Genomic DNA, 19484 nt, shown 5'->3' with positions numbered 1-19484 from the left:
AGTTCGGCGGCCAACCAACTCCAGCTCTAAGGGCATTATTGTCTTTGGTCAAGGGCCCTGGCAGCAGTAAAGCCCTTCTGATGTCAATCAACAGGCTATAGCCTACCAACCCAGAAAATAAATTTTAAGAACCAAAAAGGCCTAAAAACAGTTATCATTTACTGCATTGACATGGTTACTTACAATTACATCCAATTAAAAAATGAAAATCCAGTCCTTAGGCATACTATACAGTTTTGAATTTGAAATGTTTCAAACATAGTCTAAAATCAAAGGATGGTTTTTCAACTCTTTACTTTCCAAAGTGTAATTATCAAGATGAACAGAATGGTTTTAATATTAAACATTTGCTGTTTTGTCTCAAGGGAACTTACATTTTAGATAACTTTTTAGGAAACATTCCTCTCTTGCATCGTTTGCTTTATAAATAATATAGTGTACTCTGTCGCCATCAGGTGGATGTAACAACAAAATGGACAGCTGTTTTTAAGGTTGTCAATACTAAGTTTTATGGATGGCCACGGATAGTTTAAGACTCATCTGTCATTTCAAATTAATTAGTTAAACCGCAGAATACTGTCCTACAGTGTAAAACAAGCTCTTTTGAATTTACACTTGTCATGCATGCAATTGTTCCCTAAAGTAATACGAGTAAAGAAATTATTATTTTTTTTCTATTTTTTGATGCAGAAATCGTTATCAACAAGCATGGCCCAATAAAACCTCCTGTCTGCGTCCATGCAGCTGTATGGAGGTCAGTGTAGTAAATGTTATGTAACATGTTTCAGCTCACGTTCCTGTCACGTTTAGGAAGATCTCGAGTCGATTGTACTTTCCTAAAATGCTGATCCATCCACATGTTAAATGAACTGAATACATCAATGATGGATTTGGTAAATTGGCTGCATTAATTTTGTCAAGAAATCTGAGCAATTTACGGCGATTAATGGAAACAATTTCCCTTAAAACAGCCACAAATAGAGCAAAATGTCAAAAACGTGTAATGTTTAAAAACCCAATTGATAACAAAATAGTACATAATGAAAGGAAATTAGAAAAAATGTACCAGTTATTATGTTGATAATTAATGGGCGTGGAAGTCGGAATGACAGCTACGTCAGAGTGAGATTCAGCCAATGACAAATCAGGCATCCAAGTTCCAGATTCTTCCAGGAAGTAGCTATGTCAGAGCTGCTGTCGGGTTACTGTAGCTAGCTTCGACTCTGTGAATGAAGAGGGCGTCACACACTTTAGAGGAGCACTACACAGAAAAACAAACAAACCAACGAAATGCCACGAATATAAAAAAGAAGACCTGTCGCTTTATAAGCAACACGGAGCGGATTTATTTTCCTCAAGGTGAGTGTGATGATGGTGAGGATGTTTTTGTTTGATGTGTCCGCGAGCAGACGATCGATAATTAAAGGCAGAAACACACGGACCTTTAAGTCTCATCGACATCCAGGCTTTTTAAAGATGGATATCATCCATCTAAAAAAAAGCACATTTCACCTCGGCTGCATAATTTTTTTCTCAATGTGAAGTTACTGCGCAAAATATTCTGCAAGCTCCTCTGGGAAAAAAAGGCTTCATGGTTATCATTTTCCATGAGCGAGCAGAGATGCGCAAAGGGGATTGTTGGCCTTCTTTTTTTTTTTGAGAGAGAGACACAACATGCAAGTTAAATCCCAGGGTGATGATGTCTTTTTCTTTTCTTTGATAGAGAAATGTGCCCGTCAAAAATCAAATTCACATTATTATTATCATTATTTTTATCGATGTGTCAGGCAGCGTAGTGTCCTTCAGGTCTGCATCATGTAACCTGCTGTCTCTCTCTCCAGGCTGAGAGAAGAAGTCGTGACGGAGAATAAAGAGCTAATCTTAGCAGCTGCTCCCATGCTCAATTGGATAATTTATTTACTGGCACAGTATGGCTTTTAATAAACACAGTTTCTCTCTCACACTGTGTGTGAGTGTTACTCACTGGGTGTGTTTGCAGTGGACCAGACTGGCATTCACTGTGTCAGTGCTGGGAGGCTCTTATTATTAAAGGTGCACTATTGGAGATTTAGTAGTGGCTTTTGAAAGTTGGAAAAGTCCCATTTTATGCTATATTTTCTGAAATAAATACACAAACTTTAACTAATAAATAGGTCCCTGAACACTGTTTGAAGGTGTAAAGCTACACAGAGAGTTACGGTATCTCTGTTGTGGCCCCCACCATAACTTCTCCCATTATAGCAATTTATCTTCAAACTGTGATCTAGGGACCACGTTTTCCTGTGAGGACAGTTTGTGTATAGAGTTGTGAACATGTACCAAAGAATCTGTACATTTCCCCAACTTTATATTTCTCTTCCAAAACTCCACAGTGCACCTTTAACGGAGGTAATGAGATGTATTTACAAGTGAAGCTATTCCATTGGTGATAATAATGTGCGACATATTCTGAGAGCATCGGATGTAACTTCCTCTTTGTGTCGGGACATCACTCTTAAAGGAATAGAGCTTGAAAAAGGTAGCTGGTACGTATAGTTATTTAAAGGACTTATAAGAGTGAGTGTAATTCTTAGAGAAACCAGGTGCAGATAAACAAAACCTCTCCATATGTCTGAGCAGATTCAGGAAAAAAGGAAAATGGTGTTTCTTCAGGTTGACTGGAAGAGACAATTCAACCAAACTTAGAACAGAGGAGGAAAACTAGTTTAGTTGTGTTTATTAATTTAGTTATCAGGGACCATGTAGAAAAATAAAATCAATCTCACAGAGAATAGATGCTTTGTACCAGATATAGCAATTTACTAATTTCCATCTGGAGTCCCCGGGGCAGCTCAACAAAGAATACACAATACACTAATTCATATAAATTCATACCATAGCACAATACACATATGCTAATACCTTAGATTCCACACAAAGGCGACATTTAGAATAATGTTTGCATCGTCAAGGAAAGACTTGCAGTAAAATAAACTAATGTGAGCATGATTGGCTATTTACAATCCATTACTCGATTCCTCATTTTATACTTAAAGGTTTAAAGCTTTAAATGTTTTTCAATGTATTTCCTGTTTTTGTCTTTAGGTTTGACCACAACACTGTGACATCCCATCTTCAGTCTTTATTTTGGGGATAACTTGTGTTCGCATCAAATGTGAGTAGAAGGCAACAGTTTTTTTTTATAATACCTAATTGTGTAATGATGCATCATTTCATAATCATCTGTCAGCGTGTTCAGTATTGCGTGTGGCTACCTCCCTTTAGTTTCATGTGACTGCTCGGTTCACACTCAACTTCCTCTTTCATGGTGATAACAGGAGCTGCGTCTACTCCAAACAGTTCCTCTTTTTTACTACTTTCCCAGCTCATTTGTAGATAAGATAGATAAGATAAGATAAGATAAGATAAGATAATCATTTGTCTCAACATGAACTAAAAGTATTATAACTGGATTGTATTGGATGCAGATGTTTCTCAGTTCAGGATTATAGTGTGTCTTATGAAATGTGAATGTAATTATTTAAAGTAATATGAGCGCTTCTATCCTCTATTTATTAGCAAAGCTTCCTTTTGCCGTGTTTTAAGCTGAAATGTAATTAAGGTGAGTGTTTTAAGTAACTGACAGCGCTTTATCTGACTGTTTAGCTCCTCCTCTTTATTCCCCTGCGGGGCATTGGGCACCAGGAGGGATATTTAGGTCAGTCAGACATCATCAGATATTTCACTTTTCCATCTCTGTGCTTTATCACCTATCTGGCATAAACAAGCACAAGAAATGCTTCCTATTAAAGAAGCGAATATCTGTTTTAGAAATGCTATTTAAATTAATTGGAGGTGTTTCGGGAGGTATTTGTGAAAAATGTATAATACAAAATGTATTAGAAGCAATATTTTTTTATTTGTGTTTCAAAAGGGAAAGTGCTGATGTTGTCCACTTGTTTGTTTTTTCAGAATAATCATGAACACCCACGATTCAGACGTGCACACCATCTCCCCGGAGCTGCCGGCCATGTTTGACGGCATGAAGCTGGCTGCGGTTGCCACGGTGCTCTACATCATTGTCCGCTGCCTGAACCTTAAGAGCCCCACTGCACCGCCCGACCTCACCTACCAGGACACTCCTCTCAACCGCTTCCTGCTCAAGTCCTGTCCTCAACTGACCAAAGAGTGAGTTTTGTCTCAGCTCTGTGTCCGCCACAAAGACATTACCATAAAAAACATGGTACTGCCTCTTAGCCATCTGGGGCTGCAGTTAAGGTAGCTGTTGGTCTGGCGCTGGTCCCATCTGTCGTCACTGTTTCAGTGTTTGTCTTTTTTCTGTCAGAGATGTCTTGTTTCACCGTCAGATGTAGCATGAATAAACATCAGGCTGTGTTTAAGGGGATTATCCCAGAGGTAGACTAGGTTTGTCAAAGTTGCAATACAAATATATATTCTTTCACTCCAGGGGAAGCATGGTTGCATGTTTAATGATTCCAATCAGGGAAAGCCTGCTGCCTACCAGATTCATAATAACTGATATCAATCAATCGTTGGGCAATGGGGAGCAGGTTTTGACCTGGGTAGGCTTAACCAGATCAGCAGTCTGACACTAATGCCCAGTAATTTGCCATAAACATCTACCTGCTTGTCTAATGCGGCATGAACATCATCGCAGATGTCCTGTGGTCTGCTGCTGTTGAAATACTCCAGAGGAGCTCTGCAGGGTGTTCTCCCTTGGAGCCATCACAAGCCTGCTTACATAACCGATTGTTACTGAGCCCTCTGCCTTTCAGCTGCAGTGTCACAGAATCATAAGGGCACTGGGATGTTTAGGTTTATGCCTCACTTGTTATCCTTCCCTCCTCGACAGTCATATTTTGCTCACACAAATGTAAGCCCCAGAGTGGAGCCGGACCTGAGATAACCCAAGACCTGGAAACTGTCTGCATTGTTGATATTAGCATCATCTGTTTTCTGTCTTTGTGTGGTTGAGAAGTCACATTTGTTATGACCCCCTGCAGTGTTGCGTAACAAAGATCAATTACACAGAGCAAAGCATAGGAGGGATGTTGTGAGATTAGCTGAGTCAACAACACATTTTTCTTCAGCTGTGTTTGGGAACATCAAACAAGGATTGTGGAGGACGAATCAGGACAGATGACCATTACTTGGAGTGCATCTTGGTGTTAGCTTGTTTTTTGTTGTCTTTTTTTTTTCTCTACAAGGAAAGCTATATTAACATATTGACAATCACAGGCACAGACATTCATCAGCTCATTGATAAGGATTTAATTTTTTATTATTTTTTTAAATTTTGGTTATAGATGTATAATCTCAACAATAATCTAACAAGTGCATATATCAAGCCGAGAGCTAATAATAAAGAGCCAATGGGCTGTTAGCAGTAAGATATTTAAATGAAGTAGTGAAAAAGTTTAAAAAGACAGGTTATTACAAGCCAAAATCATTTATTTACTACAAGTGATGTTTGTCCCTGTAGCTGTCTGAGCTACCTGATGGCCTCTGTCCATTTTCACAGAAAGTCAGGACATGTCATTATTGTCTTCATTTATTTTTCTCCAAAGTAAGTATTTTCAGACTGTCTGAGCATCAAAGGCCTTTGAATTTGAACTTTGATCTGTACATGCGATTTTCTCTTCATCAAACAGCACTGACGTCTGTTTCCCTCTTCTGTTACTTATTGGCTTTAAAAGCCAATCGAACGTGTGTGCAAACTATTCAAGGCTGAAATGTGCTCCAAAAGGCAGCTCTGTGATTCATATTCAGAACAATTGCCGGTACACATCGTTGTTTTTTATTCAAGATTTGCAACATTGCTTTTATTCTAGTGGCAATATAAAAGTCCTGCATTTTAAATCTTAATAATTTTAAGAAAATCGAAGTTTTATCTTCTATAAAAGAGCAAAACTCCTCAATTCTGACCTAAAGATTTATCTTAGGAATCATCCTGTTTGTAGTTTTTTTTTTCTTCAAACTGCATCAACACAATAACATGCTGCTTGTGTTTTGTTCTGGTCTGTTCCTGAACTCATGCAACCTGTGGTTCGACTATGTACTGTCCTCATTACAACAGTGAGGTTATCCTCTCCCAGCAGTCAGATTTATCCTGCAGAGAACCTTCAGGAAAAGCAGGGTTAAGCTTGAGCTATGCTTACAGTATCACTGCATGCTACAGGTGATTACACTCTCAAATACAAGCAGTCAGCTTTCTGATTGACGGTCTCATAATGTATCAGGGGGCTTTTCTAGGTGCAGTGATTGTGGTTGGTTCAGTCAGTCTGAGGCAGCAGCGGCAGGTTGAACGTCCTGTGCTCCGTGTCTGTGTTACTATCTCTGCGTTTTGGTCTTCAGTTCAGTAAAAACACCATTAGTGTCCACTCTGTGTGAACTTTAGATTGTTTATCTTGTCTGATGGCCGTCCAAGATGGCCCCTCTACGTGGCATTGTAAACAAGTGTGACAAGAATATTCCAGATAAGATGTTATGTAATTGAATGAAAGTGAGAAAGAAGGACCATGATGCCTGTTAATGTGTCGTTTTTCAACAAGTCCCATTTGTGCTGTTGTAAGCCTTGGATTCAGATGTCGTCGGGTTTGTCTGAAACTTTGTGCTGAAATGATTATAAACCCATAAAAACGAGTGTCACAGGAACTCACCATAATAAACCTCATTGTGTTTCTTTATGTATTATTTTATTCTAGTAGTGCTTCGGAGAACAAAATGAAATACAAGCTTACTCTTTTATTGCATTAGGAAGAGAAACAACTTAAGAATGTTAAACAAGAAACCATAAAATAAACAGGATGGTCAGGCAGCCGTGATAACAGCGCCTTCCCCTTTTTGAGGGTTACGACATCGCATGGAAAGCAAACACACTCATCTCGGGTGTTATCTCTATAGCTCTTATTGTGATTATTCAATATATTGATGAACCTTGGCTTCAGAATTAAAAAAAAACAGCCAACACAGTTTTGTTGTCAGGTTGTTCTCATCCTTTAGGACTTGTGGATAAGATGGTGATTCATGATAATGCACAACACAAGGCACAATGTTTCAAAGGAACATTACGTAATCCACAGACTTGACTCCTACAGCTAACTCCTACAGAGGCATCACAGGGACTCAAGTACCCATGCTCAGCATACCCTACGAAAACAAAGCACCGGTGTCAGTTGGGAGCGTAAAGCAGTTTTTCAAAAGCTACGACAGAAAGGTGACTTTGAATGCAAACGCAAGAATGTCAATGTAATAAACCAGGAATGCAAATGTGTCCGCTCACAATAACATAGTGTATTTCTTGGCTCTTACCTTGAGCTTTTATTGGGTGCATTAGTACAGTAAGCTCATATTTCCATATCAAATGTAACAGCAGATACCATGTTTGTGTTTTGCAGATACATTCCTCCCTTACTGTGGGGCAAGAGCGGTCACCTCCAGACAGCTCTGTACGGAAAACTGGGTCGGGTTAGTTCACCTCACCCCAGTGGAATCAGGAAGTACATACCCATGCAGGACGGGGCCACTGCAACCTTTGACCTGTTTGAGCCAGTGGGGGACCACCGAACAGGAGGTGATTAACATTGTATTCTTTATTGGACAATGTTTATTGTAGCAGTCGAGCGCTAATTGGCTCTTTGCTGTGGTGCCAAACAGAGACATCTCATCTATGTTGTGGAAGACCTTGAAATGCTCCCTTTTAAATGTTTTATAATATTTTGGTGGTATTGTTTATGCTCCGCTCACTGAGTGTGTTCGTCCTGGAACATTTATTTTTTTTCTGATGAGATCAGTTTTAAAGATTGATTCCTCTCTTTAGATGTCTCAGCTGAAATCTGACCTCAACTTTGATCTACTAGGAAAGCTTATGACACACATGGCATCAGTTTCCCCCCAAAAAAGTAGTGTTACTGTCTCTGTTTTCTTTTTGCTGGTGCTGAATGTGACAGAAAAACAACCTGATCCTTTATTTTAGATCGGCTCCTTCTCCATGTCATGTGCAGTCTTTATTTGAGCATACATCACTTTGACATGAAAATCTCTCTCTCTGATCCGTCTGCCTGTTTCACCAGATGACATCACCATGGTGATATGCCCTGGAATTGGTAACCACAGTGAGAAGCATTACGTCCGAACCTTCGTGGATTACGCCCAGAAGGAAGGGTACCGCTGTGCTGTGCTGAACCACCTGGGAGCTCTTCCAAACATTGAGCTCACCTCTCCACGCATGTTTACCTACGGTGAGGAAAACACGCTGACTTCTCTCCATTTATCTGAGAGATGAAGCGCAGGATCACATTTTTGTAATAGGAGTATTGAAAAATAATAACAACCCAGATTTGACAATGAAAAAGGGATTTTCTTTGGTCCAATGATCAGTATTACTGACTCAGCATTTTCTTTCTTTCTTTCTTTTTTTTTTTTTTTTGTCGCTGTTCTAATCTAATCATCTGGGAGAGCTACTATTTCTTTTCATAGCAGTGAGTGCAGCTGAACTATATGTTCAAAGCTATTTAAACTTATATCTTTTTGTGACATATTAACTTCTTTTGCTTTAATCTGGTTTGGTTTGAGATTGGTTTTTTTTTTCAAGCTTCCATCCAGACAAATCTCATTACAACATCAAGGTAAAAGCTTAAAGGCTTTATGAGCCACTAAAGCTCTCAGAATAAGAGATAATGAGAGTTTTCAGGCCTGAGCTCTTTTTAAAGGTCTGATGGAGACACTAATGTAAAGCCCTGAGTCAGGGAACTGCTGAGCAAAGAACAAAGCTCCATCCTACAGAGGTGATATGTATTGATTGAAAACTGAACTGTTCTTCTTTCAGGATGCACATGGGAGTTTGCGTCCATGGTGGGCTACATTAAGCGAACATATCCTCAGACCCAGCTGATCGTGGTGGGCTTCAGTCTGGGTGGAAACATTGTGTGCAAGTTCCTGGGAGAGAGTATGACAAACCAGGAGCGAGTGCTGTGTTGTGTCAGCGTCTGTCAGGGCTACAGCGCTCTCAGGTGGGTTGTCCTCTCATCTCTTAATTAAAATGCACTCTGTCATTTCAGCCTCTTTATTACACAAGCTCTACATGATCACACTTAATGAATATGGAAGAAGCTCAGCATAACACCAAGGGATGATTAGTGATTGAATAATAGATCCGTGTGGTTCGAATCTCTTTGCAGCTGTTAAATCTTTCATCTTTTTTTTTTTTTTAAAGATTTATTTTGGGCGTTTTTTAGCCTTTATTATAGTGGAGGACAGTGGATAGGTTAGGAAAGTGGGAAGAGAGAGTGGAGAGAGGCATGCGGGAAAGACCGCCACAGGCCGGATGCGAACCCGGGCCGCCCGCGCAAGGACTGAGCCTCAATACATCCCCAATCTTTCAGCTTTTTTCTGAACTATTTAAATGACCATTTATTATTTTGTAACCCTTTTTAAAGTCACAGACTCGTAAAAACTCAGCCTCAGTTCTTTTTAGAGCTTTGCACCGGTTGACGCGTACATTTTTCTTCACAGTTTGCTCTCCCTCAGAAATGTGGACGGTCTTTGTGTTCAGCCTGGATATTCTATGTTCAGCATTTGACCTGAAACCTTTTTATTTGATTAGTTTGATGTAAAGCAGAAGGATTGATGTGTGTACAATGAAATGAACTGAACTGATGGTCTGGCAACATGGCCAGGATAAACACCTTGTGAACACGTGAGGCACATTTATGGAACACAGTGCAAACAAAACCACCCTGAATTAGGACATGTAGGTAAACTATCAGTGCATGAGGGCGTAAGAGCTGAGCATACAGCTTGTGCTCACACTGGACTGAGCCACACCTTCTCGGTTTAAATGCAGCCAGAGTTTCTCGGCAGACACGACGGGCTGGCTCGTGTGTGTCTGCAGGGGGATGAGTGTGTCGTGGAGACACTGCTCTGTTCTAAAATTGTCATCCAGATTTTTTTTTTTCCCTTTCAATGAATCCTCTTTTACATCAGTGTTGCCGCCTATCATGCCTTTTTGTCAGCTCTTCTTTAAAGCTGTCTCTCTTCTCTACAAATAATGTGTGCTTAATTACAGCCACTTTGTATTCCTTTTAACTTCTACGTGATCTAATGTTCAGCTATTAGTTAAAGATCTTTTTGTCCATGTGCTTGTTCAGTCCGCCTCTGTCAGTGAGCTGCATGGTAATGCCTGACAGCATTGCTACTCTCTGCACCAGCGTGACTCTTTGTCCAGTGGATTACACAGGACATTTAGTGTGTTGTTTGGAACGCAGACATGCTGCACAAAGCTTACTTCCTGTGTGTTTATCTCTCTCTCCCTCTCTCTCTCTCTCCCTCCCTCCCTCCCAGGGCCCAGGAAACATTCCTGCAGTGGGACCAGTTCAGACGGTTCTATAATTTTCTCATGGCTGACAACATGAAGAAAATCATCCTCTCACACAGGTATCACCTGTTGGTCCTGCACATGCAGTCCACATTCTTTCACCAAAGTATACATGAGTGACCTGTGAAATGTTGTTGCTGTTGTTGTTAGGAAGTCTCCGGGAGGTAGTTCTCAAACATCACTTCTTTGGAAAAAAAATAAGACGTATCTTTTGTCTCTAAACATTAGTTAGTGCCCATCAGCAGCTGCAGCTTGTTCCACACAATAAACTCACCGACTTGCTTACAGAGAACACTAGGACAGTGACATCACACAAACTCACAACATATTACATTCTCACATGCAATCCCTCCCATGTTATGTCATACCAAGAGTGTCTTGTTTTTATTAAAAAGTAGAACATAATGTTCAGATCCCCTCCAGACCCAGTGAATTGGCCAAGTCCCTTACTGCATTTCACAAATAGTTAAGTAGTTGCACTCTAAACAGACACTTTTTTTTAACAAGTTTTGTGAATGATGTTTGTCTTTCTGTGTATTTTCGGCATGTTACAGGCACAGTTTGTTTGGAGGAAGCTCCGTTAAAAGGATAGATGCAGATCTTGGTCGACTGTGGACAGCGACGTCCCTCATGCAGATCGACGACAACATCATGAGGTATTTTGAGAAGCGGATAAGTGGAACCTCATCCCTCTCAGGGTTGCTTTACGTTAGTAAATGACTTCTTCTGGGACGCCTGTTTTTTTCCGGTTTACTCACACTTCATTTTTTGGGTTTCAACAGAAAATTCCACGGCCACAGCTCTCTCAAAGAGTACTATGAGAAGGAGAGTTGTGTACATTATATCCACAATGTAAGATTTGCTTACAGACTCACATCATCATATAATGTTTCTCTATTCAGTTCGTTTGTGTATTCGATTCATGGGCTGATTTGTATTTTTAGGTAAAGGTGCCATTGCTGCTAGTGAACTCTGCAGATGATCCTCTGGTCCATGACTCACTGCTCACAATCCCCCGCACATTAGCAGGTAACTCCCAGCATGCCCTGTGACAACCGCAGAAGCATTCAACCTGAGTGTTATTCTAACAAGCTTTTTCAAACCATGGTATGGCACTCCTGAGATGTTGTATTGGGCAATAACTCGTTAACTTTTAAATGTTTTTGTTCACATTTCATTTATTGAGACCAAGACGGAGGGACTCATATTTTCCTCTTGTGTCTGCAATGAATCTTTTTTACAAGAGCGTCCTGGCCAAGACAGGCAGCAGCACCATCTTCAGAGTCTCTCTTAAAAAATTAACGCAAATAAAGGAATCACAGAATGAACCATTCATCAAAATGAGTTGTAAATCATCAACAACAATGCGTTTTAAAAAGGACAATACGAGTTTGTTAAAACATCTACATTCACATATGTCAGCCTCCAGATCGTTAAGAAGACCTTTAAAAACATCCAAGACATTATCTTTCCTTGAATAACACTGACTTCTTCAACCACATAATGACACGAGAATGTCCTGAATATTGAATCCTGTGCCAAAAATAATAATTATGTAGGAAGCTTTGTAGAGGGAAACTCTGCCCTGGAGTTAGTCATGTTCTTATCGACTCATTGTGTCACACATTTGATCCCCCTTTGAGTCATTGTTTCTTTTTTGAATGCAACATGTTTGTCCTGTCTGACTATAATGGTTGCAGCCGACAACCAAAGTCTGCGATCTCAAGACGCCTTCTTATAAGTTGGCTCCACACCCTGAGGAGGCCCGGGTGTTACAGATAGGTCACATTTATGAAGTGATTTATGTCTCTGGGTGTGTGTAAAACAGCTGTAACACTCACTCATACACACTCCACATAGCTGCACTTCTCCACAAGCTCCCATTATGTAACTTTTTACCTGTTAATGATTTCACAGTGTATTTAAAGCTCATTTACCAAACAGTTACGGGTAATCTAATCTTAGACTGCTTCCACGTTACATAGTGTCTAATCAAGCATCCCTCTTCATCAGCCTGAGCTATATTTAATCATCTGGCCTCTTACACTGTTTTGGAAAAGGAAAATCCCTCATGTGAGGTTCTTAGTGTGCCGGGAAGTTCATGTGACTCTATCCTGCATGTGTCTCTAAAAAGTAACGCTTACTGTAGAGAGGATCTGCCATCACCTTTGCCCTAAAATATGTCACAGTGACTTAGACAGAAGACGACCAGGAGAGGACAGAAGTACACTCCCTGTTGGTGATGTGATAAGATTGGAATAAAAAATCTCTGATAAGAGGAGTTTACTGCTTCAGATTTAGTAACACTTCTCATTCATTTTTGGTTTGTTTTGGGCTTTTTGTGCCTTTTATGTTGACAAGGGATAGAATCAGGAATCGGGGAGAGAGTGGAGAGGGACAGGAGCCACAGTTTGGACTTGAACCCTGCTTGGAGTCCACATCTCTGTACTTTTTGCACGCTCACTAAACACTAGGCTATTGGCACCCCCAGATTCATAAGTGCGTCGTTGGTTCCAATGCCTGAATGTAAAGAATGTGGCTGCGCACGCAACATGTTCAAGCGTCTCTTTGAAGAACACAGTGTTCTCCAGATCGCTCTGTTCCCACCTGTCACTCAGAGATTGTTCTCAAAATGGCTACAGGTCTGACTGAGAACTCGGCTGTTTCCGTGGGCAGCTCAGCCGCTGACATGAATAGTGCACGGTGGTGAAAACCCTGAGGGATCTTAATCACTTGTCAACCGCATCTGGCTCACCCACTAACCCAGATAGAAGCCGGACATTAAAAAGATTCAGGCTAATCCATTCCATGGGACCACTCAGACTGGTTGTCCACAGCTGTAGCGCTGTTGCAGGGTTTTTTTTCATGAAGTCATTTAAGGGTGGTTAGTTTCACTCCCCCGTTCTTGACTATTATGCAGACAACTGTGGCAGGTGGCACAGTGTTTTCTGGTTACCTTTTGGCCTGCCTCTCCACAGCTTCACCTGTGTAACATGTAAAGAGACGTTTATCTCAAGAATGTCTGAAGGGAATAATTTCCTTCAGACGTGACACAGATGACCATTTTGAAGGTTAACTCATGAGAGTTTAGTGTTCAAAGCTTCCAGTCATTTTGGTTTTTGATCAGGACTAAAGCACTCATACAGTTTTTATGACACGATATCACGCACAATTCTTCTATTTGAATTTAATGATAGAGTAAAACATGTTTAGATATCAAGCTCAACTCTACTGTGACATCATCATTTCCTGGAGAGAAAAAAAAACCCTGGCTGGAATATCTTCCCATGTTGCACAAATGTTCGCTTGGACTTCAAGACTGACTGATTCAATCAGAGAGTTCAAAGATTAAGATGAAGTCACTGTGACTTCACGTCCATCACACTCTCTTGAAAACTATATCTTAGCAACGCTTGGAGGCAGTTTCATACATGTTGTCTTTAGTTTTTTTATAATGTTGCATTAGTATGAGAACTACAGCATCCCTAAACAATCAGTGGAAAAATCTCTTCCCCCACGCACTAACTGTGGTGTGATCTTTATTCTTTATCTTTATGCTCTTGCTTTGTTTTAGGTACTTCGTTCCTTCAAACGTGTTAGTTATACAAAAATCACCCTCAACCTTATAAGCTGATGTTAAAGTCACTTTTTGGAAACACGTGGCTGAGTGTAAAACTTCAACTTGACTGGTTTGCAAAGGTATGCGACCCTGATGCGGTAATTCCAGATTTATTTAAAGACTAAGGTTAAATACAAATGTAACAGCTGTCAGCACCCTGAAGTCTCTGACGCCGACTTTAAACATCTTTTGTGTAGGTGGAGCCCTCAGACCTGTTTTCAAAGTCGGTAATTATTTCACTTCACAACATGGCCAAAGGTGTTGACACCTGATCATTACACCCATATATGATTGTTGAACGTTTTATTCCGACACTATGAGCGTTGCTGCTCGGCTATTATAAGGCCATTCACATTATTTCGACACTAACTGTAGCTGCTAAAGTGAAGATGTGATGTCAATGATTCAGCAGTAAACCAGTTCATGTTGGGGTTTAGCTCAGGGCACTGACTGTTTGTTTCTTAAAAGCAAACTTAACTCTGATGAAGTAACATGTTTAATTCAAACTCACATAGACAGGCATGTCCACATGTGAGTAAATACATTCTTGAGGCTTTTTTTTTTTTGTCAGTCAAGCAATCAAAAATCCCAGTGTGCTCGCCTAAACGTCCAGACCTGTTGGTTGCACCTATGTGTTAGTGATGCTGTTATCTGTTTGACCAGTCAAACACACCCTTGCTATCTAACAGGCATAATACAATCCCTTAAACCCATATTTGGTCATTTGTCGACTGTTGGCTTTCAGATACTGTAGTGTACACGCTGTCCAGAGTACAGAGGCCTAATTCCTGTGTGTTGTGTCATCCTTTAGCAAAGAAGCAGAATGTGATCTTTTCTCTGACGCTGCACGGAGGCCACCTGGGCTTCTTCGAGGGTGCGGTGCTCTTCCCCCAGCCCCTCACCTGGATGGACAAAGTGATTGTGGGTTACGCCAATTCCATGTGCCAGTGGGAGAAACAGAAACCACCGTGCCTCAGTGGCCCCCTAAGTGAGAGCTCCTGTACGGAGGAAAAAGCATAAACCTTTGTGTGTCTCTCTCTCCCCTTCCCCCCCCTTCTAACCCTCTCCAGCCCCTGTTGACCCAGCCCTGAGGAGACACCTGAACTGAACCTTAAACTCTTTTCTCTGCCTTCTCCTCTGGTGCTACCCACATTTCCCATACACACCCACACACTCACACAAACAAACAATTCTCCACGCCTTCCCCACGGTTCCCTTTGTAATCACCGTCACCTTACAGTATGTGAAGGAACACAAACAACTAACTGCCTTTGTGCTCTTTTCCGTTGGGAAGATTTCAAAGCAGGAACATTTTCTTTCTCCGTGTGTGCACGACAAAGATCCTTGGCAAAAAGGAGGTTTTGACCAAATATGACAAACATTAAGTCAAACTGGCATTGAAGAGAAAGTGAGAGCACCACTTTAGAGTAGTCCAGTGAAAAACAAGAGCACACAAGAAGCCTCCTATGACTTTAAACAAGGACTGTGCTGCAGCTGGTGCCTACCTACTGCACCTGTACGAAGCTCACTGCTTATCACCGCCAAGGCCATGTAGCCTAGTCTGTTGTCTTAATCAACACAGCGTCTTTGTAGTGTGTGTGTGTGTGTGTGTGTGTGTATGCGCGTGTGTGTATGTGTGTGTGTAACTCACAAATCTAGTGTATGTGTGTGTGAACGCCTGTGTGGACCGAGAGCTAAAGACCCGTGATGGAGCATGTGATTTTGTGTTTGGTAGGTGTGATCCAAATTCTCTGTTGGTGGTCTAATGGCCCCTTCCTGTCTGTTGTTTTGAGTGGGCTGTTGTGTAGAAAATGTAGAACTGAAAAATTAAGTATTACGGTGGGATTCAACGCGTTATTTCAGCTCATAACATCCTCCTGGTTCTTGTCTTTGGCACTTAAAAAGAAAGTTTGTCAGACATGAGCAGGAATCAACCCCAGAAGGGAATCATGCACATTCCCACAGTCGCATTCTATCACTTTGATTCAATGCACTTTACACCCTTTTTGATGCAGCTTTTTCCTTTTTAGTTTTCTTATTATTTAAAGCACAGGCAAGGAGATTGTTGATGGTTTAGCTCTCCGAGTCACCAATAGAAAGAACTGGTGGGCGCAAGGATGATAACTCAAAGTTAGATGACTCTGGTGTTCCCTGTGTGATCTTTTGTCCTCGTCCTCGAGCCCTCTTACTCTTTCTTCTGCCTTTGATCAGCTGCGGTCACGACTCTGATGTCCCTCTCCTTCTGCACAGACACTGACATAAAAAAAAAAAAAAAACAGAAAAAAACCCCCACCTCAGTAGGTGTTACCGTCTCAGTTCACTTTAGTATGGTTTTCCTTGCCAATGATTTTTTGGTGTCTGATTTTGGGAAAATGCTCTCAGCTGATTGGCTAATGTCGGGCTGTATTTCAAAAGGAAGCAGTTCTTTCTCCTTGAAATCTGAGCTGTGAGGTGTGACGAGTAAGAGGGCTGAGAAATGCTAAACCAAATGTTTATTTTAGTGGAATGTTAGTCAAATACTGGTGATTGTGTAATAAGATGGAGAGCATTGCATGCAATAGGGATGAGACAGATTTTAATTCAAGGGAATATTTTGTTTTCTTGTCTCGGAGGAGCAGTGGACTGGAGGAACACTGCAGTGAATTGTTGAAATCCATCTCAAACGTGTCTCGATGAAATCATACTGCAATAATGGGACCTATAGACTTTTCAGAAGCCCGATCTTTTCAAGAGCTTTGATGTAAAGTCTTAAGAAGCTTCTTCCAGTCTAGCCAAGTAATCTGTATTCTGAAACACTGTGATGAAACAGATGGATGGTTTGAAATGACGAAAGGATACCTGAGAATTGACAACCACCTCTGTTGTGAGGCATTTTAGGTTTTTTTTTTTTTAAGACCTGGGTTTTATAGTATTGTGTAGAGAGATGCAGGAAGAGTTGCATACTAGAAACAGGCGTATAATAGACCCTACACTATAGAAAACTGTAGAACTGAAAAATGATGTCTTGATATAAACAAGGCTCTAAACATTGTGGCTAAAGGATGATATTGGTTTTGAGCATTAACTTTATTTGTTAACCTCCAAAAAAAGGATGCGGCGACTAACAATTTTTCAGGACTAAAGTTACATCTTCAAATGCCAAAAACATGTCCTCCTCTTAGTGGTAAAAAGAGGAGCAAATCAAAGACTAAACTAGCAAAGGTTTCACATTTCATAATCTTATTCTTTACATTTTTGATTGTTATATCCGTTAAGTAACTAATCATTTCAGCTCTAACACTTCTGAGGATTAATTCGATAGTTTTCTGGCTGGACGATGAATCTACGAACAGTTTATCGAGATCTCGTGTTTGAGATGCTATTGGTCAATTTAATCCCTTTCAACTAAGAGATATGTAACTAACTGATCTAGTCACAATGCCCTCATTTTCCCCAGCATCTAAATCTGTAAACCTCACTGTATAAAAGTATGTGGAACCTATTTTTTCATGGGCCTGTGTCTGAACGTTTGCAGCCTTGTGTGGCAGGTTAATGTATCTGAAGGTGAAAATAACTCTCAGTAACTCAACTTATCGGTTGTTGGTCATCCTGTGTCAAACAAACCAAATGTCACTGTCGCCATCTGTTGTCAGAGAGACCTAACTGAGATGACACAGTTTATGGTTCACAGTGTCTGCAGCTCTCTTTTCAAGACAGATCAGGTGTGGTTTGCATTTATTCTAGATCATTGAAAAAACAAGCTGAACAATGACGACACCAGCACAAACCCAGTGTCTGCAGTAAGAGCCATTTGAGTTCTTTTTTTTTTTCTTTCATTTTTTTTTAGATTTTTGCCTCACCCCAACTTTGCACAAAATTGCAGGTTTTGATGTATAATTTGGATGTATTTTTTATATCTGATTATTTTTGGGTATCTTTTTTTGTATTTTGTAATGTTATGCTTTTTTTTTTCTTGTATCATTTACTTGTGCAAACGCATCAGAGTGTGGGTGTTGATGAGTAAACATACAGGAAGTGTATACTGTGTCATGTCACCACTTCTGATCAACAAAAACCAAAACGTATTTTCGTGAACTCTACAAAGGCAACAATATATATATATATATATATATATATATATATATGTATATATATCTGTATATATGTATATATATTTAAAAAGTGTATGCCTATGTTTAAATATTTAAGGGAACAAACTAAAATAATGGCAATAACCAACTAGGAGGAATTCTCTTGTTGTTTCAATACTAATGTGTAAGGAAATAGTATAAGACGAAATTCGACCAAATCATGTCCGATACACCAAGATCATTTTGTCATGGAGCGTTGGAACCCAAGTGTTGTTTTACCTTGTTAATATGCTCCACTACTTAATCCCAGTGTTTCAAAGTTCATTATTACACAGCTTTAATTAGTAACCAACATTTTTAAAGCAGCAAAAAAAGGGTAAACTATGTGAAGTTTTCAAGAGGTACACTGACTAACGCAACATAATGTAATCTGCTATTGAACACTGGGTGATTTTGTTGAAGAAAGGTGGTGTGTGTGATCTACTAATGTGAGGAAACATGTTTGTTGTGTTCCCGAATAAATTATTTTCTCAAGAGAAAAAATGGCTGTTTTTTTTTTTTTTTTTTGTTTTTTTTACATAGAAAACTTCTAAGCATGAATGTTTTGTAGAGGTAGTTATCAGATTTATATTAGGGTTTATACTTCACATGAGAATGAGATAACCATTGTTGAACATTAGACCTTTGATTTGTAACACAGTTGAGCCCCCTATCTGTGGCTACATGGTAATGTTTCCCCTACGACTCCACACACTCCCCACAAAGCTGATCTCTCCAAGAGGATAGTAAGAATGAAGAACTGCATGTTTTGAATCATCTTGGTTAAACACAATACGTTTGTACCAAGCAGATGGTTAACAATTTAAAAAATAAGGAAATTAGGAAACCTTGAGTGATTGTACCAGTCCTCCCTATGTGCTTAATAGTTTGACAGTCAGCCAAACTCCATTCAGTGGTGAGTGAGTCAGGTAGATAGTTGTTCTTTGATTTATTCACCAGTGATGGGATCCAGAAATGTTTTTGAGACATCATGAAAGAACCTGAGCTGATTGCTGCAGCTATACTCGTATCAAAATTCAGGACATCCTGGATCTCTGAAGAGAGCGTCTTAAAAGCTGGTAAATATACTTATGTATCAATTTAAATGTGAATCTGTAGACCTTGACATACACTTACCTGCCACTTCATTAGGTCCACTTGTACTAATTTGATCCATTACAAAAACTCTGCCATGATTTCTGTCTTTACAAAGACAAAAAAAAGTATTTTTTTTTATTGGCACTGTCAGAGAAGGATTGATTTGACCATGTTTATTGTTGAGGTTGCACAGTAGTGTTGCAACAGACTGTATTGTTTTAAGATCTTTCTTAAGTTTCTAGTCAATATACAGTACTCTAGTACAACACCACCACCCACTAAC

General features: G+C 40.0%; 1 protein-coding gene across 1 annotated transcript; it reads left to right on the top strand.

Annotated features, from left to right (window-relative positions):
* The first annotated feature begins 1168 nt into the window (after positions 1 to 1168).
* On the top strand, positions 1169 to 18607 carry LOC306821195 (monoacylglycerol lipase ABHD2). Its single transcript, XM_079339471.1, has 11 exons — positions 1169 to 1359; positions 3085 to 3154; positions 3952 to 4167; positions 7398 to 7573; positions 8073 to 8240; positions 8828 to 9011; positions 10342 to 10434; positions 10930 to 11031; positions 11158 to 11227; positions 11320 to 11404; positions 14806 to 18607. Exons 3-11 carry the CDS (start codon positions 3959 to 3961, stop codon positions 15012 to 15014), a joined length of 1296 nt encoding a protein of 431 aa, XP_079195597.1. The 5' UTR covers positions 1169 to 1359; positions 3085 to 3154; positions 3952 to 3958; the 3' UTR covers positions 15015 to 18607.
* The last annotated feature ends 877 nt before the right edge of the window (positions 18608 to 19484 follow it).

This window comes from Symphodus melops, assembly GCF_947650265.1.
Source record: "Symphodus melops genome assembly, chromosome: 3".
Classification (NCBI taxonomy): Eukaryota; Metazoa; Chordata; class Actinopteri; order Labriformes; family Labridae; genus Symphodus; species Symphodus melops.
Note: the sequence above shows the minus strand (reverse complement) of the source record. Positions and strands in the feature narration are given on the sequence as shown.

Excerpts from the sequence above, each read along its gene's own strand:
- LOC306821195 (XM_079339471.1), top strand. The coding sequence starts at position 3,959 with ATGAACACCCACGATTCAGACGTGCACACCATCTCCCCGGAGCTGCCG. Across the intron at positions 7,574-8,072 it reads GGGGGACCACCGAACAGGAG|ATGACATCACCATGGTGATA; the intron begins GTGATTAACATT and ends CTGTTTCACCAG. Across the intron at positions 11,032-11,157 it reads ATCGACGACAACATCATGAG|AAAATTCCACGGCCACAGCT; the intron begins GTATTTTGAGAA and ends GGGTTTCAACAG.